Here is a 24,522-nt window from a genome sequence, read left to right on the forward strand (position 1 = left end):
CCAAACGGAATATATGGTCCCTATTAGGTTAGTATGCCTTCAAAGTAGTATACTGTATCTATCTATTTAACTATCTGTCTATTAGCTCTCTATCCATATATCTATGTATTATTTATTTATCTATCTATCTATTATCTACAGTATTTATCTATCTATTATCTATTTATTTATCTATTATCTACCTAATTATCTATCAGTCTATATATCTATTATTTATCTATTATCTATCTATCCATATATCTACAGTGGGGGGAAATAAGTATTTGATCCCTTGCTGTTTTTGAAAGTTTGCCCATTGACAAAGACATGAACAGTCTATAATTTGAAGGGTAGGTTAATTTTAACATTGAGAGATAGAATATTAAAAAAAAAAATCAAGAAAATCATATTGTATAATTAGATAATATTTTTTTTGCATTTTGCAGTGAGAATTTGATCCCCTACAAACCATTATGAGTTCTGGCTCCTACAGACTAGTTAGACGCTCCTTATCAACTCGTTACCTGCATTAATGACAGCTGTCTTACATAGTCACCTTTATAAAAGACTCCTGTCCACAGACTCAATTAATCAGTTAGACTCTAACCTCTACAACATGGGCAAGACCAAAGAGCTTTCTAAGGATGTCAGGGACAAGATCATAGACCTGCACAAAGCTGGAATGGGCTACAAAACTATAAGTAAGACGCTGGGTGAGAAGGAGACAACTGGTGGTGCAATAGTAAGAAAATGGAAGAAATACAAAATGACTGTCCATCGACATCGACTGGGGCACCATGCAAAATCTCACCTCGTGGGGTATCCTTGATCATGAGGAAGGTGAAAGATCAGCCTAAAACTACATGGGGGGAAATTGTTAATGATATCAAGGCAGCTGGGACTACAGTCACCAAGAAAACCATTGGTTTCACATTACGCCTTAAAGGTTTAAAATCCTGCAGTGCCCGCAAGGTCCCCTTCCCAAGAAGGCACATGTGCAGGCCCGTCTGAAGTTTGCCAATGAACACCGGGATGATTCTGTGAATTATTGGAAGAAGGTGGTCAGATGAAACAAAAATTGAGCTCTTTGGCATTAACTCAACTCGTCATGTTTGGAGGAAGAAGAAGGATGTTTGACGTGCTTTGATTGACTTGGAGGAGGTGTTTGCAGAACTCTATGTGGCATATTTCTGTTTGTTTAGCATCCCACTTTGACCAGTTTAGGTATGAGACTGGACCCCAGACTTCGCTGGCGTACAGAAGTATTGGGGCAATGATGGTATCAAAGATTTTTAGCCAGACTATTACAGGTGCCTTGAGATGGTACAGACGTCTTCTGATGGCATAGAAGGCTTTGCACGCCTTCTCTTTCAGAAACTGTATGGGTTGCTTAAAGCTCCCTGATTGGCTTAGTTCTAGCTCCAGGTAGGTGTACTTGCTGGTTTCTGTAAGTGGACAGCTGTCTATTATTAAGGGGGGTGGCCTTCTGGCTTCTGCTTTCTTTTCTGGAACATCATGATATTAGTTTTCTTCCGGCTTATTGGCAGTGCCCATGTGGTGCTAAAGGTATCTCGGACTCTATCCATATATAGGTCTAGGTCCTTAGCCATATACAGTACAGACCAAAAGTTTGGACACACCTTCTCATTTAAAGATTTTTCTGTATCTTCATGACTATGAAAATTGTACATTCACACTGAAGGCATCAAAACTATGAATTAACACATGTGGAATTATATACTTAACAAAAATGTGTGAAACAACTGAAAATATGTCTTATATTCTAGGTTCTTCAAAGTAGCCACCTTTTACTTTGATGACTGCTTTGCGCACTCTTGGCATTCTCTTGATGAGCTTCAAGAGGTCACCGGAAATGGTCTTCCAACAATCTTGAAGGAGTTCCCAGAGATGCTTAGCCTTGTTGGACCTTTTGCCTTCATACTGCGGTCCAGCTCACCCCAAACCATCTCGATTGGGTTCAGGTCTGGTGACTGTGGAGGCCAGGTCATCTGGCGTAGCACCCCATCACTCTCCTGCTTGGTCAAATAGCCATTACACAGCCTGGAGGTGTGTTTGGGGTCATTGTCCTGTTGAAAAATAAATGATGGTCCAACTAAACGCAAACCAGATGGAATAGCATGCCGCTGCAAGATGCTGTGGTAGCCATGCTGGTTCAGTATGCCTTCAATTTTGAATAAATCCCCAACAGTGTCACCAGCAAAGCACCCCCACACCATCACACCTCCTCCTCCATGCTTCACGGTGGGAACCAGGCATGTAGAGTCCATCTGTTCACCTTTTCTGCGTCGCACAAAGACACAGTGTTTGGAACCAAAGATCTCAAATTTGGACTCATCAGACCAAAGCACAGATTTCCACTGGTCTAATGTCCATTCCTTGTGTTCTTTAGCCCAAACAAGTCTCTTCTGCTTGTTGCCTGTCCTTAGCAGTGGTTTCCTAGCAGCTATTTTACCATGAAGGCCTGCTGCACAAAGTCTCCTCTTAACAGTTGTTGTAGAGATGTGTCTGCTGTTAGAACTCTGTGTGGTCTCTAATCTGAGCTGCTGTTAACCTGCGATTTCTGAGGCTGGTGACTCGGATAAACTTATCCTCAGAAGCAGAGGTGACTCTTGGTCTTCCTTTCCTGGGGCGGTCCTCATGTGAGCCGGTTTCTTTGTAGCGCTTGATGGTTTTTGCAACTGCACTTGGGGACACTTTCAAAGTTTTCCCAATTTTTCACACTGACTGACCTTAATTTCTTAAAGTAATGATGGCCACTCGTTTTTCTTTACTTAGCTGCTTTTTTCTTGCCATAATACAAATTCTAACAGTCTATTCAGTAGGACTATCAGCTGGGTATCCACCTGACTTCTGCACAACACAACTGATGGTCCCAACCCCATTTATAAGGCAACAAATCCCACTTATTAAACCTGACAGGGCACACCTGTGAAGTGAAAACCATTTCCGGTGACTACCTCTTGAAGCTCATCAAGAGAATGCCAAGAGTGTGCAAAGCAGTCATCAAAGCAAAAGGTGGCTACTTTGAAGGACCTAGAATATAAGACATATTTTCAGTTGTTTCACACTTTTTTGTTAAGTATATAATTCCACATGTGTTAATCCATAGTTTTGATTCCTTCAGAGTGAATGTACAATTTTCATAGTCATGAAAATACAGAAACATCTTTAAATGAGAAGGTGTGTCCAAACTTTTGGTCTGTACTGTATATTATCTATCTATTTACCCATATATCTATCTGTATCTATCTATCAATCTGTCCATATATCTATATATTATCTATCCATATATCTATCTATTATCTATCTACCTAATTATCTATTATCTATTCGTTTATCTATCTATACATTTATCTATTATCTATCTAATTATTTTTCTATATATCCATATATCTATTATCTCTCTATCCATATGTCAATCTATTATGTATCTAGCCATACATCTATTTATCTATTATCTATCAGTCTATCTAGCTATCTATTTATCTATCCATATATCTATCTATTATCTATCGGTAAACCTATCCATCCATATTTCTATCTAGCAGTCTATCAATAGATGGATAAACAGTTATATAGATAGATAAGTAATAGATATATAGATGATAGACATACAGACTGCTAGATAGATAATAGATTGATAGATAGATTCATAGTTTACAGGGGGACCCCAGAAAAAAAATTGATGTAGGGTTCCCCTATAAAATCTAACCAGTAAAAGCTACACAGACAGCTGTGGACAGATATTAATAGCCAGGAAAGGGGCCATGGATAGTAGCCCCATTCGAGGCTAATATTATCAGCTCTCAGCAGCTCCAGAAAAGGCGTATCCATAAGATGCAACAAATCTGGAGTTAAACTCCGCTCTTCCCACTGCTGTGTAGCGGTGGCGTGTGAGGTAATAGGATTGGGGTTCAGATCAGCCTTGTATTGGTGGCTGACATGAAGCCCAGGTTAGTAATGGAGCAGCGTCTATAAGACACCCCCATTGCTAATGCTATAGTAAAACTGGAGAAATAAAGACACGGTCAGAAAAAAGTCCTTTATTTGCAATAAAAAGCACACACAATTTTATTTGATTCCTAGTTAACAAAACAAATACTTACCTAATCCCCATTCCATTGACGCGCTCATCTCCTGAAACAAAAATAAAATAAAAAAAACATATCCCTCACCTGTCCAACGCAATGACAATCCAGACGGTACCACGGCGATTTGGATTACCTCTAGAACAGTCACTGATGTGACTGTTATAGACGACAGCAGGCTATACACTGACACAGGAGTGTAATCACTTCTGTGTCAGTGTACAAGCTGAGCTGCCGCAGAGAGGTCACACGAGTTCATCAGCTGATGAACTTGTGGGACCTCACTTATGGCTGTACTGCTGTGTGAGAAATTCCGACGCAGCAGTAGTGCCGTAAGTGAAATAACATGAGTTCATGATGAACTTGTTTGACCTCACTCCCCACAGCCCAGTGTGCACACTGACTGGAGCGATCGCACTCCTGTCAGTGTATCACGGCTGCTGAATAGAGCGGTCACATTTTCTATTCATGAGATCGACTTGGGACACTTGCTATATGGACTAAAGTGAACAGGTGAGGATTATGGTGGTTTATTACTTCATCTTTATTACTGGTGACATGGGCTTCGGGGATTAGGTGCAAGGTGAGTACCGTATTTTTCAGACTATAAGACGCACTTTTTTCCTCCAAAATCTTGGAGGAAAATGGGGAGTGCGTCTTATAGTTCGAATGTTGGGAGGTATAAATATATGTATGTATATATATATATATATATATATATATATATATACACATACTGTGTGGGGTGTGGGGTGTTGGCAGCGGTAGCGGCGGAGGAGCGGGGCACAGGAGGCAGCAGCTGCCTGCTGCAACCTACACTGTCCCCGCTGCTAAAGAAAATGAATGGTCATGGGGAGCACTGAATATTCATTGTCCTTAATAGCCGGCACACAATGTAGCCGCAGCGCGGCTCCTGCTGCTGCTGGGCGATCACGTGTGCCCGCTCTTAAAGGGCATGAATATTCACCCCCTCTGCACACCCATGGGAGTGGAGAGGGGTGAATATTCATGCCCTTTAATAGCGGGCACACACGATCACCCGGTAGCAGCAACATCCGTGCTGCAGCTACACTTTGTGCCGGCTATTAAGGAGAATGAAGTCACTGATCCCCACGCACACAGTCCCGGCATGGGGAACAGTGACTTTTCCAGCAGCTGATCTTACCTTGTGAGCGGCGCATGGCAGTGATGCCAGGCGCGGCTCACATGGCGGGATCAGTGAGGGCAGACAGGACACAGCGCTGGAGGAGAAAGAAGGAAGGTGAGTAGAAGTGTTTATTTTTTTTATGTGCAGCATGATTGGGATTAAGGGGCCATGCATGCCAGGATAAGGATGTGGGGGCCATGCATGCCAGGATAAGGATGAGCGGGCCATGCATACATGGATAAGGATGCGGGTTCCATGCAAACCAGGATAAGGATGAGGGGTGCCATACATACTAGGATAAGGATGAGGGGGCCATGCATACCAGGATATGGATGAGGGGGCCATGCATACCAGAATAAGTATGAGGGTTCCATGCATACCAGGATAAGGATGAAGGGGGCCATGCATACATGGATAAAGATGAGGGTTCCATGCAAACAGGATGAGGATGAGGGGTGACATGCATACCGGGATAAGGATGAGGGGGCCATGCATACCAGGATATGGATGAGGGGGCCATGCATACCAGAATAAGGATGAGGGGGCCCATACATAACAGGATAAGGATGAGGGTTCTATGCATGCCAGGATAAGGATGAGGGGTGCCATGCATACCAGGATAAGGATGAGGGGTGCCATGCATACCAGGATAAGGATGAGGGGTGCCATGCACAACAGGATAAGGATGAGGGGGCCATGCATGCCAGGATAAGGATGAGCAGGCCATGCATACATGGATAAGGATGAGAGTTCCATGCAAAGCAGAATAAGGATGAGGGGCTATTCATACAAGGATAAGGATGAAGGGGCCATTCATACCAGGAAAAGGATGAGAGGGCCATTCATACCAGGATAAGGATGAGGGGGCCATACATACCAGGATAAGTATGAGGGTTCCATGCATACCAGGATAAGGATGAAGGGGGCCATGCATACCAGGATAAGGATGAGCGGGCCATGCATACATGGATAAGGATGAGGGTTCCATGCAAACAGGATGAGGATAAGGGGTGCCACGCATACCGGGATAAGGATGAGCGGGCCATGCATACCAGGATACAGATGAGGGGGCCATGCATACCAGAATAAGGCTGAGGGGGCCATGCATAACAGGATAAGGATGAGGATTCCATGCATACAAGTATAAGGATGAGGGGTGCTATGCATACCAGGATAAGGAAGAGGGGGCCATGTATACCAAGATACGGATGAGGGGGCCATGCATACCAGGATACGGATGGGGGGGCCATACATACCAGGATACGGATGAGGGGGCCATGCATACATGGATGAGGATGAGGGGGCCATGCATACCAGGGGGCTATTCATACAAGGATAAGGATGATGGGGCCATTCATACCAGGATAAGGATGAGAGGGCCATTCATACCAAGATAAGGATGAGAGGGCCATACATACCAGGATAAGAATGAGGGGTGTCATACATACCAGGATTGGGATGAGGGGGACATGCATACCAGGATAGAGATGCCGGGTGCCACGCATACTAGGATAGGGATGAGGGGTGTCATGAATACCAGGATGGAGATTGCTGTGCCATGCAAACCAAGATAGGGTTGAGGGGTGCCATGCATACCAGGATGGGGATTGCTGTGCCATGCATACCAGGATAAGGATGAAGGGTACCATGCATACCAGGATAGGGATGAGGGGTGCCATGCATACCAGGATAGGGATGAGGGGTGCCATGCATAACAGGATGGGAATTGCTGTGTCATGCATACCAAGATAGGGATGAGGGGTGCCATGCATACCAGGACAAGGATGAGGGGTGCAATGCATACCAGGATGGAGGGGTGCAAGGCATACCAGGATGGAGGGGTGCAAGGCATACCAGGATGGAGGGGTGCCATACATACCATGATGGGGATGGAGGCCACATATAATAGGAAGGGGGGCATATATACCAGGATGGGTGATGTTAACAGAATTGGCGGGCATTACCCCTATACCAGTGTCAGCAGCAAACCACCTCCCCTTAACAGTGCATCGTGACCTCATTTTTTGTTTACATTTTTTATGGTCCAGTGTGTCTTGTAGTCCTAAAAATACAGTATATGGTGTTTTTTTATTTTTCATTTTTTGCAGGGTGAGGGCATCAGGGACAAGGTGTAGGTGAGCTTAATGTGTTTTTTTTATTTGAATATTTCTTTATTAATTTTAACTTTTTTTTTTTTTACTTTAAACACAGGCACCGCTGACAAGAGACTACTGCTCCCATCCAGTGGCGTCTGTGCTCGCTATTTCCTATGACAGCAGATGCCGGCTGATGGTGGTAGTAGTCCCATCAGCTGGCGCCTATGACCTGCAGTAAGCTTTTAACAGGGGGTCACTGTCACAGCTGTGGGATCATGCTGAAATCGGTCAGCATGATCCCACAGCACTCTAACCGCGGTAACGCTGTTACCGCCAATCAGAGCCTGTTTCCTGGGCTGTCACGCAGATGATAGCGCTGGGAATCAGGTATGTTCGGGTCCATGTTCGCATTCGGTTCGAATTCTATTCTGGTACCCAAACCAAACTTTTAATAAATTGTTCGGAGTTTGGTTCAATTAGCCAAACCCAAACAGTCATGGGTTCATTTCAGCACTGTTCCCATCAATTTAGGCAATTTTTAGGCCCCCCTCCAGACCTTAGTGGCGGTGGAGGGGGTGTAAAAGTGCTCAAGTTTCCCATTCACATTGAGCTCGTTGCTCGGGTTGAGCACCCGAGCATTACGATTTGCTCAAACCAAGCAACGAGCACTTGAGCATTTTAGTGCTCGCTCATCACTAATCACTTGCAGAATTAGACAGACAGTAAATTATTACATCGAAAAGAAAATAATTGACCAGAAAACCCAAGAGTTTCTTATAAAAGATAATCCTATTATCCCTGTGATCTGTATTCTCCCCAAAATTCATAAGAGACTACACAAACCACCTGGTAGACCCATAGTGTACTCCACCGACTGTCTTTTCTCCACTTGTGATTCTTTTAGAACGCATTTTGAAACCTTTAATCAAAGACACACCTTCCTTCCTTCTTGACACAAATGACTTTTTACGACATATACACGCAATTAGCCCGCAACCTGACTCCTGTTTCCTTGTTACTTTTGACGTGAACAGCTTGAACACATGTTTTACATACTCAAAAGGCATCCGAGCAGTAAATGATCTTCTTGACCAGGCAAACTTCTCCAGAGACACCAAGGACATGTACTGTACCTAGACCTTCTCAAATTAGTCCTTACAGAAAATTTCTTTCTATTTCAAGTTTTGTTCTATTTACAAATACAAGGTATAGCTATGGGGTCCAATGTGGCCCCTCCCTACGCTAACAACTACATATCCTCCTACGAGGAATGGTTTGTCTACACAAACCAGCTTTTCGCATATTTTGTATCTGGGACTGACCACCCAACACTTTCATAACTGTCCATACTTACCTGAACAACATTTGCTCTGATGTTCAGTTCACTCTGCGCTACGCTCACTTTGCACTACGTTACTTGACACCATGATTCTCAAGGACACCAATGGTTGACTTTCAGCCGACCTTTTCACTGAAGAGAAAGATCGCAACAGCCTTTTGCACTTCTCCAGCAGCTACCCTTAACCTACTCTCAAATCCATCCCCTCCTCCCAGTTTCGTTGAGTGGAGAGGATAGTGACTAACACATGCATCAAATACACCATATTGGGCAAGATGCACAACAAATTTCTACAGCGTGGATACCCTTCATGTTTACTCAGTGAGGCCAGGACCAAGACACAGTTGCACCATAATACTAGTAACACTTTGAAGAGATTGCCGTTTGTGCATACTTATCACCCTAGCATATATTGCATCCATAGGTCTATTCGTCAACATTGGTCGATTTTGAGCAAAAGTTACCCCTCAGTGGAAGAATTTCAGAATCCCTTCCTTCCCTGTCTCAGGCGAGCTACCAACTTGTCAGGGCAGACGAGAGCTCGAGTCAGAAGATCCCTTACCAAATGTTTTTTAATACACAAAAGATGGGTACTTTCCCGTGCCTATTTTATATTCAGTGCAACAATATCCTGAAAGGCAGTAAAATCTTCCATTCACGCACAGGGTTTCATATAAAATGATTTCTCACCTGCGATTCTAGCCATGTCGTATGTTGTATATGCAATAAGATGCCCTTGTGGCCTTATTTATGTAGGCGAGACAACCCAACCCATTTGAGACAGACTCTCTCAGCATGAATCTAATTTCAGGTGCAAAAGCAATCATTTACCAGTACCGTTCCATTTTCACAACCATAACCACACAATAGCTCAACTTAGGTTCCAGGTGTTGGAGCAGGTTCCCACTTTTCGGAGAGGTCAAGACCTGGTAAAACAATTGAAGAAGAGGGAGGCATTCTGGATCTATACACTTCAGACTTTTGAACAGAAGTGCCTCAATAGGGAGTACGATACTTCAAGTTTTCTATAATGTTCAAGTTTTCTACCTCTTTGTTGTCGTGTTGCTACCACATGACCTCATGTCATACTCAATCCAAGGTATCTAATCTATTTTGACGTATGTTTTTAAGTTTCTCATTTTTTTTGCTCGTTTTAATTTTTTTTGTAAGGTAATTCTATACAACAGTCATGCTTATGTATCTCAATAATGACTATTCTCAATATTGTTGTGAATTGCTGACATTTTTGTTACATCTAATTGTTTGTTCTCCTTATCCACAGGATCAATAGAATACCCTGCCACTGACACACAAACCCTATTATTGGTATTATTGCATGTACCTTGAATCTACCCTCTGACTTCACAAACTTTGTCCTCTCATTCCAGTGTCATCTCCTGTTTTTACCATGCAGCCTCATTTGAATTCCACTACTTGTTTCTTCTGCACATGTAACATACAGTCATTGCTGAGTCTGTTTTCCTTTTTTCTTTCATTTGACAGTGTTTGAAGTCATGGCCATTCACCCAATTCTTCCAGCCCACATTCTCCTCTATTCTGTCCGATATAATGCATCCACATACACCTTCCTTTTTGGACACACCCCGCAGTCCTCTCTCCAGTGATGTAGCATTTCCGATGACGCGCATGCCACATTATATTTGTGTCATCCCGGATACACTCACATTATATGCCCACCCCATCACTCAACCCTCCCCTTTGATGTCTGCATCACATAATCGTCTGCTCGCCGCTCCTTCCTATGGTCACTCCCCACAGGAAGTACTCAGGTTTTCCATGATAAAAGACATGTGCAGCAATGGCTATCCAGCGATCCTTGACTGTGTTATTCAGCCACCATACCACAGCATAGACATACCTCTTACCACCTTCAGTCCAGTGAGTACAACTTTTCTACTTAACTGCAGCAACAAAGCATTAAGGTCCTGTGATTTCATGCTGGAACGCACTATTGACATTCAATGCCCTCCTTTTCCTTCTGGTTTGTCCAGTTTAAGCGTCATCCCCAATGAGTATTGATTACTCATATTCAACTTCAACCCCACAGGTCAGTTCTCATTTTCCACTATTTCAATCCCCACCCCACCTCTTTTTTTCTTTCCTCCCTCCCTTCCCTTCTTTCCGTTTCTAGATTCATAACTGGCGTCTTGTTGCTTCATTGACTGTTCTATTTGCTTTGCAGTGCACGACCCACTCAGATTTAACACTTTGGCTTACCCGTCAGTCCACACGTATATGCTGTTGTCCTGCTTATTTATTTTTCTTTTTATGTTTTGTCATATTGCTTTTCTTGAAATTTCTGATTGTATACTTACTGATTTTTTTATACAATTGTTCTTTACAGCATTTATCTGATGTAGGTCCATGCGAACCGAAACGTTATCCACTAGCTGTTGATCCACGGACTGTAAATAAATTCACCTTGTTTTGCAACATATTCTATTGAGTGCTGAGTTTCATTACTACTACTAGTATGGATTGAAACCCTACTCAGGCACCTCATATGTCCCTTCTGAAGTGGCATTCATGATTTTTCTATATCTGTAGCTTTGTTACCATAAAAATGGGAGGCCCAGACACATCTCTTGCACAGGGGCCTGAAGCTGTCCGTGTCCTCCCCTGCAAAATTAATGTGTAAATGCTGAGGTCTAAGGGGTAACGTTTCCCCTTGTGGAGAGTGACATACCTGCTCTGGCATGTCACGGTAAGGAAGCTTATTCGCCGTGAAATACTCCTCTGGAAAATATAATATGCAAATTGCCTCTTCAGAGAAAAAGAGAACTTGAACTCAATAGCACCACCTATTGGAAGCAGCAATCCTACAAGTCACAATCGACCCTTTAACAAGTCATGCAATATGCAAAGCTAAATCAGAATCTCAATTTGCAGACACAGTGTTTCGGGCTGTTGGCCCTTGTCCGTGCAAAGTATTATTCCCAAAGGTGGCGCTATAGAGTTCAAGTCCTCTTTTTCTCTGAAGAGGCAGTTTGAATGTTAAATTTCCCAGAGGAGCACTGCACGGCGAATCTGCACTTAGCTGAAAGTATATACTGGGGAAAGCTCCCAAAGAATACTTTACCATTGCCTCTGGACCAAGCGACCCATCCAAATTTTGAAAAGATATGGCTCCCATGGATCTGATATGCCTACTGTCACGAGTTTACCGCAACAGAGAGGAGCCAGAAGACCACAGCGTCTGATTACACACTCCTGCACTGATTAGAAGCACTTCTCCCTCATATTTAAGGTGCAGGTTTCTGTCAGCAGTTCAGGGGTTAATTTGTACCTGCTTGGCTAATCTCAGCTGTGTAGTATTAGCCACTCCTCTCTCCTATCTATTCTGGCTTCTGGCATTAAGGATTGCCAGTGTTAAGTCTTGTACTGCCTGGTGAGGAGTGGAGTGGAGGTGTCGGCTTTTGGTAGAGGCGTTTTGGAGGATTGTTCTGTGACTGGTGCTTGGTGTTTTGACTGTGTACATAGTCCCCATCCTCTCCTATTTTGTTTACCTAACCTAATCTGTCCGGAGTTTCCCTCTGTTGTCTGTATGTGCATCTTTTGTATGATTGGTATTTAATTTCATCCCTGTACGTCCTTCCTTGTTTGTCTGGTTTGTGTATTTAAATACACTCTTCCTCCCTACTTCACTGGGTGGGGGGACAGATTAGGGCTGATTCAGGAGCTCATCAAGATATGTGGCCCCAGCATTTTCACCATCAGAAGTAACCTGGGGAGCAGGGATAGTTGGACGCCCCTAGCGTAAGGGACAGGGAAGGAGCCCCTGCCCCGGGGTTTTCAGACAACAGAATCGGCACACCTTACACATACGGTATATCTTCTCAATCTCTTACATGACTAATACCATTATAAATAAAGAAACACTTACGTCCAGAAATTAACAAGAGAAAGATGGACCTAACAAAATTTCCAAGTTATGTACAGTAAAATTTAAGTGGTTGTCCGGTGAAAATAAGTTATCACATATCTGAACTCTGGGAAAATAGGGAATGCACACACTCAACCACCACTCTATCCATTCTCTATGGAACTGCAGGGGCTTCAGTGTTTTTCAGAGGCCCCATTGAGAATGAATGGTGCTTCAGTTAGGCATACACCACCCGCACATCTATTTTATAACAAGAATAAAAGTGGACCGACCGAGGAAAAGATTCCCCATTCTACTAATCAATGCAATATATGTAAATATAAATATATGTAAATATATTGCATTTACTTTTTATGCTACATTCACACATTCATGTCACACGTCCCAGTGCTTTTCTTTTTTTTTCTCGAGCAATACACTGAGTCATAGATTGTCATCAATCCATACACACATCCATTTTAAAAACAGATCCATATTGCTGCTGGGCCAGGAGACTCAAATAATGTCTATTTCTCATCCATTTTGCTGATTTTTAAAAGGAGTGTCTAAAAGGAAAACTGTTTTTGTTACCCACAGCAAGTGCAGCTCTTATTTTACCAGATCAGTGTATGAAACAAAAGCTGCGCTGTGACTCATTGATATGGACAACAAAGCCAGTTTTCCTTTTAGACACTTTTGATAAATGGGGCCCAAACTTTGTACTTCACAGCTCCATCCAAGTTTTTAACATTAGGAGTGCACATAGCCTCTTCTTAAGGACTTTTAATAAGAAGCCAAACCAGAAACACCATTTGCAGACATGTGTTTCGGGGTGTTTCCCCAATTTAATGCAAAGCAGATCTCATTTGGCTAAGACAGAGGTCTCTGACTAAGAGGATAAGCAGGAACGTTTCTCCTTGTGGAGAGCACAAAGAGAGCGTAAAAAGACTTATAGGCCATGCAATGCTCCTCTGGGAATTTAAATATGCAAATAGCCTCTTCAGAAGGAAGAGGACTTTATCTCTGGTACCATGTATTGCATGTAGCAATATAAAAGTCAATATTGACCGTTTTAACAAGCCTTGCTATATGACTTAGGATAAAAAGCCAAACCAGAAACTCCATGTGCAGACACATAATTCAAGGCGTTGCCTCTCCTCAGTGCAAAGCAGGACATCTGATTTGGCTTTTCCTTGAGGATAGAACCAAGTTGGCATAAGGAGACATATAGGCAGTGCAATGCTAATTGTTAATGGATAAAAAATGTTCAGAAAAAAAACTGATGCAACTAAGAAGCAAGTAATATGCAGCTAGGATGACACCTTAGGAAAAAAATGGTCTGTTTCACTTGGATGATAACACTCTTGCGTATATGTAAATTTAACCTTTTGGTCCTTCTTTCAATGTAGTAAATATACAGTGGATTATGCACCACACATATCACAGTGCGAGCAAAGTGCATGACCTGGTACGGCCAATATGGTTTCTTACCTGATGGCTTACCTTCCCCCGCCTTACCCAAGGATCCCATCCCCAAAATAAAAACGCTACAACCTGTTGGTCGTTGGATAAATTATTTGCCACAGCGGCCATTTTATTAACAAACAACAATAACAACCAAAGAAATCAATGAAATAAATATATATGGAGGGAGGGTTCTTGGAGCTAATAGATCTGGCTTTGAAATAAACTATAAAAACTCAACCACCATGTTATCCTCAGCCGTGCACCACCACCTCAAGGGCACCAAACTTCCACAGTCCGTGAAAGACTAACCAACTAAAAATTCCCGGGGTAAAACCCAGTCCAGAGCCCAGAACCGACTGCCAGATCACCCCCACTCAATTTAAACGACCTGAAATTTTCCCAATTCCTTCCACCGACAATTCGGTACCAACTCCAAGCTTGTGAGTGCCCCAAAACCACCAATGCCCTTTCAATCCCCTCCTGTATTGCCAGGGCCCAAAGATCAATACCGATTGCGTTGAGATGAATACCATCCGCTAACTAGAAATTACCAACCCCAGATTCAAACTCAAAGTGCACAACGCTTATCCCACCATTCCTTGACACAAAGCTGGATATGGCCCTATTTAATTTCACTCTTGCCCTATTTATCCCTTTTATCGATCTGGCCGACCGCCATTTCTTCCTAGGCACTAAATCTGACCAAACCGTCAGCACCCTCGGAAACGAAGTCCACAACCTCAAAAAATCAAAACGGATATCCCGAATTAACTCTCTCACGGGCCTAGCCCCCAAATCGTTCCCTCCCATATGTACAACCAGAATATCCGGTGTTCTGTCCAATCTAGCCGCTTTGTGAAACTCTGACATAACCAGGCTCCATACCATACCCCTAAAACCTAGCCAACGGATAACTAGTTGTTCCCTCGGAAAACCCAATTGTCTACCGTCACGCCTTACGTCAGCACGCAGCGCCCCCCAATGCACATACGAATGTCCGAAAATCCAGGCTAACAAGGGAACGCCACCTAAAAGAATAATAACAAGCATATTCAACAAATCGCAAATAATAAAAATTCCTGCGGTATTTAACGCCGAACATACGTCAAATAACGGTCCAAACTCCACCTGCCAATCCGCTTTATCACCTCAGCCCCCAAACCCTGCCTATTAGCCTCCAATGCAGTGCCAATCCTAAAAGAATGTGAACCATACACATCTGAGCTAAGGCCCAACTCCTGCGCCCCCTTTTTTAGGACCGCTATAAACTGAAATCGGGACAGAAATGCCCCGTCGCAGTGACATAAAAGTGGATCGGATGTCCCTGACCACACTTGCCAATAATCCTCCAAGCACCTTCTTGGATACATCAACGCCCCGTCCACTCTACCTAACACAACGCGCTTACCTCTACCCAACTGATCTGTCTTTGCACGACTGATCCAAAAATCGATGCCCCCAGCCCAGCAACTCATGTCTTTGGCTAATAAACCCCCTGCCCTATTCCTGCTGGGGGCAACCAGTTCACCTACTCTCATCGCCCCGAAAAGGCTAAGGAAAAAGCTAACTTAAATATAGCCACCTCGAAAGTAGAATAACAAATCCTTTCCAATACAACACCTAACCTTTCCAACATACTAAACGTGACTGGCCTACGCTTATCCAAAACCCTACTACCTTTTCTAAAACCTCTAAGTGCCTGCTTAACTAAAAGGGATTTTGTGACATCAGAGACTCCCTGCAATTTGAAAGTGAATGCAAGCCCAGCAACAAATTTACTGATTCTAGATGGCGACCACCCTAACTCCTCAGCCTTACCAACTAAAAACAAAACCGCCAGTGTTCTATCCTCATCACTCTCTACCACCCCCCAATGGGAAACCCAACTTTGCCATACTCACTACGATGACTCGTATGAAGCCCAGGTTGAACTCGCAACTTACTCCTGGATCAATCTTCCAGCTTGTCCGTAATCAGCTACCACAACTGCGAAGGGCATTCCACTCCTGCGACTTCTGCCTCTGGTGCCAGTGCCCGAAAACACTCCCACTGGAAACGAGACAAAGCATCCGCTATAGAATTTTGCACACCTGGCACATGTACTGCCGAAATCCACGCATTCAACTCCAGACAACGGAGTACCAGTTCCCTGACCAGTTTAATAACCGGAGGAGACGAGGCCGACAAGCTGTTAATCACCGCCACCACACCCATATTATCGCAGTGGAACCCGACTCTCCGATTCAAGAAGAATTCACCCCAAATTGAGACCGCGACTACGAATGGGAATAATTCCAACAGAGCCAGATTCTTTGTAAGACCCCTCTCCTTCCACGAATCAGGCCATTTACCAACGCTCCACTTTCCCTTACAAAAGGCCTCATAGCCAGCACCGCCTGCAGCGTCCGTGTAAATCTCACAATCAAAGCTGTTCAAAAACTCCTGCTGAATCAATGACCTACCATTGTAATTGAGCAAAAAATGCTTCCACATCAATAAATCCTCTCTGTGCTCTCTATTCAAACGAATAAAATGATGCGATGCCCACACACCTGCTGTTGCCCTTGACAGCCTGCAACAAAATATTCTGCCCATAGGCATAATCCTACATGCAAAGTTTAATCTCCATAACATCAACTGCAGCTCCTTCAATGTCACCTTGCACAATTTACGGATTCGCTCAAACTCCTGCCTGAGCAATAACAATTTATCCTCGGGCAATCGACATTCCATTTTTTTTTAATCAATCAGAATTTCCAAAAAACTCAATACGGTACAAGGACCTTCAGTTTTCTCTTTCACCAAAGGAACACCAAAACGTTCTGCAACCCACACCATGGCTGCTAACAAATTACCACAAACCAACGAATCTGGAGGACCTATGAACAAAAAGTCATCCAGGTAATGAATAACAGACTGCACGCCTGCAACATCCCTAACCACCCACTCCAGAAAAGTACTGAAATTCTCAAGTAACGAACATGAAATTGAGCAACCCATAGGCAAACACCTATCTAGATAATAACCTTTGTTCCAAAAACAACCCAATAACGGAATAATAGCCGGGTGAACTGGAAGTAACCTAAAAGCTGATTCAATGTCAGTTTTTGTTAAAAATGACCCAGGCCCGTACCTGCGCACCCATGACACCGTCGCATCAAATGATATGTACTCTACGGAACATAATTCTGGCGCGATACCGTCATTGACCGTAAAACCTTTCGGATACGACAAATGCTGAATCAAGCGAAATTTATTCGGCTCCTTCTTAGGAACTACCCCCAAAGGAGAAATGAACGCCCCTTCTCCCGGCAAACTCTCAAACGGCCCCGCCATATGACCTAACTCCACTTCCTTTGACAACTTACCACTGACCACCTCTGGATGCAACAAAGCAGACCTCAAATTCTCAACAGAGAAAGGAACTTTATGATCAGGTGGCGGGATCCTGAAACCTTCCAAAAAAACATTACGAATAATTGTAGCCTTCAATTGATCAGGATATCTACTTAGAAAGGGGGCCATCCCTTGCAGATTCACTGGAGTCACCCCCTTGACCGGTACCCACAGACAGATTTCCTTTTCCTTTTTGAAGCATCTTGAGGCCCCATGGGAGCTCCCGTTGCAATGGGAACAAAACATGTTTGAACTTCTAGGTGTTCCCGTATTAGCACTGGCCATCATTAAATTGCCAGCACGTTCCAGACTTCTCTTTTCCTCCCTGTGCTCCCTGACTAACCCCCCTGTCCTGACGGTTGACCACCGCTCCCCGCGCTCCCATGAAAGGACTGCCCATACCTAGCCGGGGCCATCACTTTCGACCAAAGACCAATATCTTTCTGATCCCACTTAATCTCAGACCGCACAGCCTTCCTCTGTCTGAATTGCTCATCATACCTCAGCCATGTCTGACCCTCGTAAGTACGATGCGCTTCCCCAATAGAATCTAAATAACAGAATAAACCCGAGCAATTCTCGGGAAACTTCTCCCCAATGACAACAGCCAATATAGCAAAAGCTTGAAGCCAATTTACAAATGTCTGAGGGATCAAAAGCCACCTGTGCATCTCCTCCTCCTACTTTCTGCTATCTTCCTTCTTCCCTTTGTCTAGGTTAAACTTCTCCAAGGGAAGGAGGGAGAAAATTTCGACATATTCATCGCACCAAATTTTCTCTTTCACCTCTTTCTTTAAATGTGCCCCCAGTGGAACCTCGAAGCACACATACACCTCACCCTTTGCCCTGTCATCCAGCCTCACCGTATCTCCTTTGTCTTTTTCCGTCTGAACTGACACTGACACACCCGTAGATGCTACCTCTGTGCCCGCCACAGACCCAACCACACCGTAACTAGACTGTGGCAACACATCATGTCCTGGCAGCCAGGCTCGTACGGGGGATGCCCTTGACTCACTCGCTGCCCCGCCCTCCATTCTAAGCAAAATTTGTGACATACTGTGCAAGATATCCCTAATCCCCGATACCTCTGCGCCTCCCGGACTGCCCAAATTCCTCCCCCCTGACCCTGCAAACTGACCACTACCTCCCCCTAGCAATACAGCCCCTGCGGGCGACAAACCAGACATAGAATCATACTCACGCAGCTGCGCAGGTGCTGTGTCCCCGCCAGACGGAAATCCTGAGTCCTGACTCACGGTCGCCACTGGAATCAGATCCCTCTGAATCCCGTCACTGCTCAAGGCCAATGCCCCTGGCCTCCATGTCACCAGGGGGGACCTGAAAAGTCCCGGATGATGCAGACGGGCTTCACACAGAGGATCGCCTCCCGCCGGACCTCCTTTCGCTCCTGGATGCAACTCTGGACCTTCTCCGACTACCAGACCCAGACACACGGGCCTGGTCCGTGCTGACGGGATGAACACTGCCGGGCAACACGGTGTCGATGCCCGCCTCTACCTCCGCTCCACGCCGTCCGAGTGAGCCAGGCAGCAGGGATTCCCTGGACTGCTGCCTGCCCGTAGAAGCATGCTGTGCTGTTCCCCTGGTGCTCCTCCCAGCAGGCACCCCGACCGGAGCATCGCCAGTGGTGCCTGCCGCATGGGGTGCTTCTCCTTCCGTCCTCCTGGTTCCTCGCCTGCTATTACTGCCTCCACCGCAAGTAATAGCTGGCCTGTGCGGCTCTGCTGCAGTGCGTACGCACCGGTCGGCCGGGGCCTGGACCTCCGGCACCGGCAGCGCTGCTCCTGCAAGCCGCACATCCGGTGCGGCCCTCACTTACGGCGCGAGCCGCGATCCCCGCTGTGCTGCGCCCACAGGCTGACTGGATTCCTGCCAGGGCGAGCGCGACGGGAAGGGACCGCACCATCACGCTCGCCTCCCGCAGGGGCTCCGGAGCCTGCGCCTGTTACGCGTAGTTACCTCTGGCGACAGTCTCTCCGGGGGCCGGGTCCCCCTGCTTCTTCTCCCCGCTCCTGACGGCGCATCCTGAAATCCAGCTGCTCCCAGCAGAGCAGACAGCTGGGCCTCGAGCCATCCACCGCTGCGTGACCGGGCGACGTCTCTCAGCCGGACCACCAGGGATTCCACGGACTCCATATTGAGGTACAATCTTGATGCTGCTCCTCCAGGAATGGCGGTTTTCCCGCACTTTTTACTATAGATCAGCCTCTCCCAACTGCCCGCCCCCTCAAACTTCCCACTATCCAATCCGCGCAATCGTAACTTTTAAAAAGGAAACCACCCGGCCAATCCCGGTCATGGGGGGCTTCCCACTAGCTGTGCCTGTCTCCAGCCCCCTCCTTGAGATTTTGAGAAATATCGTACAGGTGCTGCATCATCCGCAGCGTAATTGACAAGACCTGTGGGTCAATTTATCCTGTAAATTTTACTGTGAATTTCACCCTTTGTACTGAAGTGGGATGATATGTACAGTTCTCCAGCATTTTCTTTGTGATAATAGCCTCAGTGGGAGCTCTGTTGTGGGAGGTCTGCAGTAAACGTACCATGCAAACGTAGCCTTACAATGAAAAGCTGCACACACCACTTCTCTTCAAAGAAAAGGGTTATAGAAACTTCAGCATTGATTATAAGCCACCATGTTTTTTGTAAGTAACCTGGAGGTGAAAAGATTTTCAATTAAATCATCAAGAAACACCAATTGTAACTCACATTACTGATAGCTTAGCAAAGCCAATCTCCTTAAATAACTTATCATACCTGTTACTAGTTCTCTGATTTCCAAATCGGTGGTCTTTCGAAGCAGTCGTACTAAGGCTGGAATACCACCACAACTTTTCAGTGCAATTTTGTTATCATCATTTGCTTTTCCATAAACAAGATTCCTCAGTGCTCCACAAGCACTTCGATGAACATCTGTCATCCGATGGTCCAGGAGATCTACTAATAACTGGATTCCACCTTGTTTTCGAATCTGTAAAGCATATTATCAAAATTGTTTGTTTTTACATCACAAGAAGACCCAAGAGAAATTTAGTTATATAGATTTAAATATAAGTAAATTTAGAGCTAATATGCAAATCTGCAATGAACTCGACTATAGCATATAGAATTATAGAATATCTATCATGTATGTGTTGAAAAAGATAGAAAAATATGGAGAATCTAAAATTGATGTTCTTTTCTTAGTATACAGCTCTGGCAAAAATTAAGAGACCATTGCAAAATTTTCATTCTCTCTTTCTAGGTATATTTTTTAGTAAAATGTACATTGTTGTTTTATTCTATAAACTACTGACATGTCTCCGAAATTCAAAGCTAAAAATTTTGTATTTATTTGCAGCAAATGAGAAATCGTCAAAATAATAAAAAAAAACTGTGCTTTCAGACCTCAAATAATGCAAAGAAAACAAGTACTTATTCATTTAGAAACAACAATACTCATGTTTTAACTCAGGAAGAGTTCAGAAATCAATATTTGGTGGAATACCCATGATTTTTAATCACAGATTTCATGTGTCTTGGCATGCTTTCCACCAGTCTTTCATACTGCTTTTGGGTGACCTTATGCCACTCCTGGCACAAAAATTTAAGCAGTTCTTTGTTTGATGGCTTATGACTATCCATCTTCTTCTTGATTACATTCCAGAGGTTTTCAATGGGGTTCAGGTCTGGATATTGGGCTGGCCATGACAGGGTCTTGATGTGGTGCTCCTTCATCCACACATTGATTGACCTAGCTGTGTGGAATGGGGCATTGTCCTGCTGGAAAAAACAGTCCTCAGAGTGGGGGAACATTGCCTAAGCAGAAGGAAGCAAGTGTTTTTCAGGGATAACCTTGTATGCGGCTTGATTCATTCGTCCTTCGTAAAGATTAACCTGCTCAACTCCGGCCTTGCTGAAGCATCCCCAGATCATCACCGATCCTCCACCAAATTTCACAGTGGGTGCAAGACACTGTGGCTTGTATGCCTCTTCAGGTCTCCTTTTAACCATTAGACAACTAGGTGTTGGGCAAAGCTGAAAATTAGACTCATCAGAGAAGATTACCTTACTACAGTCCTCTATGGCCCAATCCTTATTGTCTTGGCAAACTTCAGCCTGGCTCTCCTTTGCTTCTCATAGATGAAAGGCTTTTGCTAGCTTTACATGACTTGAGGCCTGCCTCTAGGAGCCTGTTACGAACTGTTCTTGCCGTGCACTTCACCCCAGCTGCCATTTGCCTTTCCTTTTGTAGGTCACTTGATGTCATCCTGCGGTTGTTGAGTGACATTCAAATAAGATGACGGTCATCCCTGTCAGTGGAGAGACACTTTCGCCCTCTGCCGGTCTGTAACTTTGTTTTCCCTAATGTCTGCTGCTTGACCTTCTTGTAATGGACTGCCGTCTTCGAAATTTTAAGGATGGAGGCAACATGACGCTCACTGTATCCCTCTGCTAGTAAAGCCAGAATTGAGCCCTTCTTTTCCCCACTTAAGACTTTTATTTTCAACTCCTTTGGCATGGTTAAAAGTAAATTTTTCATTCAAATTACTTTTGGGCTATTCCTAGCACTTGTTTTGCCATCCAGCTTGTCCTATTGCAAGAAGATTGTGAAGACCACAGCAGTGTTTTTTATACTGTCCCTCATTACATAAGATTTGGTTCAGGTGATCATCTAATCAGAAGCACATTAAGTATAATGAGGTGTACTTTGGTTGGAATTCAACTGATACTGGAATGGATTACAGAGCTGTAGGTAATCAATATTAGATAGTGGGGTATTATATGAAAAAAATGACAGCTCGTACAGCAAAATATAGCCTAATTATTTTATCTGCTTTAGTGAATATTAATGATAAAACCTTCATATAAATTTGGGGAGAATTACACAAAATAAGAGTAGTATATGAGTAATAATTGATATATAATAATGATATTGCAGTGTAAACTACTTCTAACCACCAAGCTTATGTATTATGGGCATATATCAGCACTAGAGTTTGTGACAAATAGTGAGGTAAAGCTTACACAAGTAATAACACAACACAAGTATAAGTAAAACCATTTTTACTTCATATTTTAGTCCTTTTAGGGGTCTTTAGAGGGTTTGGCCACTTTAACTTGTTAGTGCAGCTTTAGTCACAAACTGCACATCACTTCTGTCCATAAAATGGCTGCTGGTGGAGGAGCTTGTGAGCAGTGTCCATCAGCCTCCTCCAATTGTAAAACATGACAAATGAGAAAGTTGCTTTTCTACTGGCGGAGGCTGATGGACTGGTTTGGTCACATGCGCCTCCACCAGCAGCTAATTTATAGACTGAAATGCTGGTCAGTTTGTGATGAAAGCTGCAGGAGAAAATGGCCACATTCTTTAACCAGTGATTGTTTGTCTTCTACTTCTATATACTGCAATATGACTGGCTTTTATAGAATGTTCCAAGACAATACACATGGGAGCCTGCAGCTAAGCTGTTAACCTCTTAAATCCCACAGGAGTTTTTTTCTCCCATTTCCTGCTCCCATTGGCTTCCTCCACGAAATGATCGCTGGCTGATGATCTTGGTACCTTTATGAGGAACTATCATTTGACTTTTAGAGTGCAAATTTGGCAGGAAAAAATTGTGGATGCCATATCACTCCCTTGAGGTGCTGACACCTCAAGAAAGTGAACAAATTTTTAACACTACACCCCTTAAAAAATTGATCTAAGGGTATAGTGAGCATTTTTAACCCACAGGTGTTTCAAGGAATTTTATATTATGTGCATGGGTGGATAAAGAGTAGCCAGGGCCCCGGCAGTTTAGAAGGCGTGCCCCCCCCCCCTACCAGGTACCCGATGTATCACGTGACATGTCACATGACCCCCCTTTATTGATCATGTGATAGGTCATGTGAGAAATACACAGATGCTTTGGTCACATCTGTAGACGGAAAATGACGGAATTTTTTTTTCCATTATGTACAGCCCGATACATAACATAGCACTATATATAATAGAGCGGGGGTGGGAGATTAATTTTCTTGAGCGGCCACATGAGGGACCGTGACTGTTGTGGAAGCTGCACCAATAGGCTCAAATTGTGCCCCCACACTGCCACCTACATACAGTATGAGCCCCGACATAGCCTCCTAGATACATTATGAGCCCCCACATAGTCTCCTAGATACAGTATGAGCCCCCACATAGCCTCCTAGATACAGTATGAGCCACCGCATAGCTCCCTAGATACATTATGAGCCCCCGCATAGCTCCCTATATACAGTATGAGCCTCCACACAGCTCCCTATATACAATATGAACCCTTACATAGCTCCCTTCTCTGATCGACTGTCGGTTCCACAGTCAGCTCAGAGAATGGTAGAATGCAAAATGCAGCTGCCTGGGAGACACCTCTGACCACCGCATGAGGTGGCCCAAAGGCACCCCTCTGATGGCTGTACACAGGTCACATGCCCCCCCAATTCCCCTAGGTATTACCCTGTACAGTCTATATGTCAGTACATGACTGGTATCTATAGTATAATCAGGGATGTCTCCTTCTGTCTGAAGTCTCTATAGACTGCGCAAGCACTATGCACCTGTGTGGTCTGGCCGCAGACAGAAAGACACATCTACATCCTAGACAGGGATGAGGCGTGCGGCGCTGGAGATCGCGGTATGCGAAGGCACTGAATGCATACCACGATCTCCGGCACTATAAACACATACCTGTTCGGTCCTGTCATCTCTGGAGAGGCCGGGGGAGGAGTGTAGCGCCAAAATTGGCACCTGCGCATAGTGCGATTTTCGGTGCCATTTTAGTGAAGGCAAATATGCACAGTGAGTGTCTTCAACAAAATGGACATGCGCGTACTCTGGGGCCATTTTGTTGAATACACTCTGCACAGTTGTATTCATTAAAATGAAACTGGATATTGCGCTATGCACGGGCGACGATTCCAGAGCCATTTTAGTAAAATAATGCAGAAGATGCGCTGCAGTGGAGCAGTGGAAAGGCAAGTAGGAGTGTTATTTTTTATTTATTTATGGATGGGGGAGCACATATCAGGATGGCGGACCAGGACTGGGGAGCATATACCAGAATTGGGGAGCATGGACCAGG

General features: G+C 44.3%; 1 protein-coding gene across 11 annotated transcripts in view; it reads right to left on the reverse strand.

The window, feature by feature from the left end:
• The window catches only part of CTNND2 (catenin delta 2), a 2,090,389-nt gene that overhangs the window by 1,013,081 nt on the left and 1,052,786 nt on the right, over positions 1-24,522 (reverse strand). For all 11 annotated transcript variants that reach the window (XM_073678428.1, XM_073678425.1, XM_073678422.1 and 8 more), the window contains one exon: positions 20,198-20,411. In XM_073678428.1, the coding sequence (XP_073534529.1) occupies positions 20,198-20,411 (214 nt within the window). The remainder of the gene's footprint in view (positions 1-20,197; positions 20,412-24,522) is intronic.

Source organism: Phyllobates terribilis, unplaced genomic scaffold (genome assembly GCF_046119375.1).
Source record: "Phyllobates terribilis strain yellow unplaced genomic scaffold, ASM4611937v1 Scaffold_4__5_contigs__length_816908805, whole genome shotgun sequence".
NCBI lineage: Eukaryota > Metazoa > Chordata > Amphibia > Anura > Dendrobatidae > Phyllobates > Phyllobates terribilis.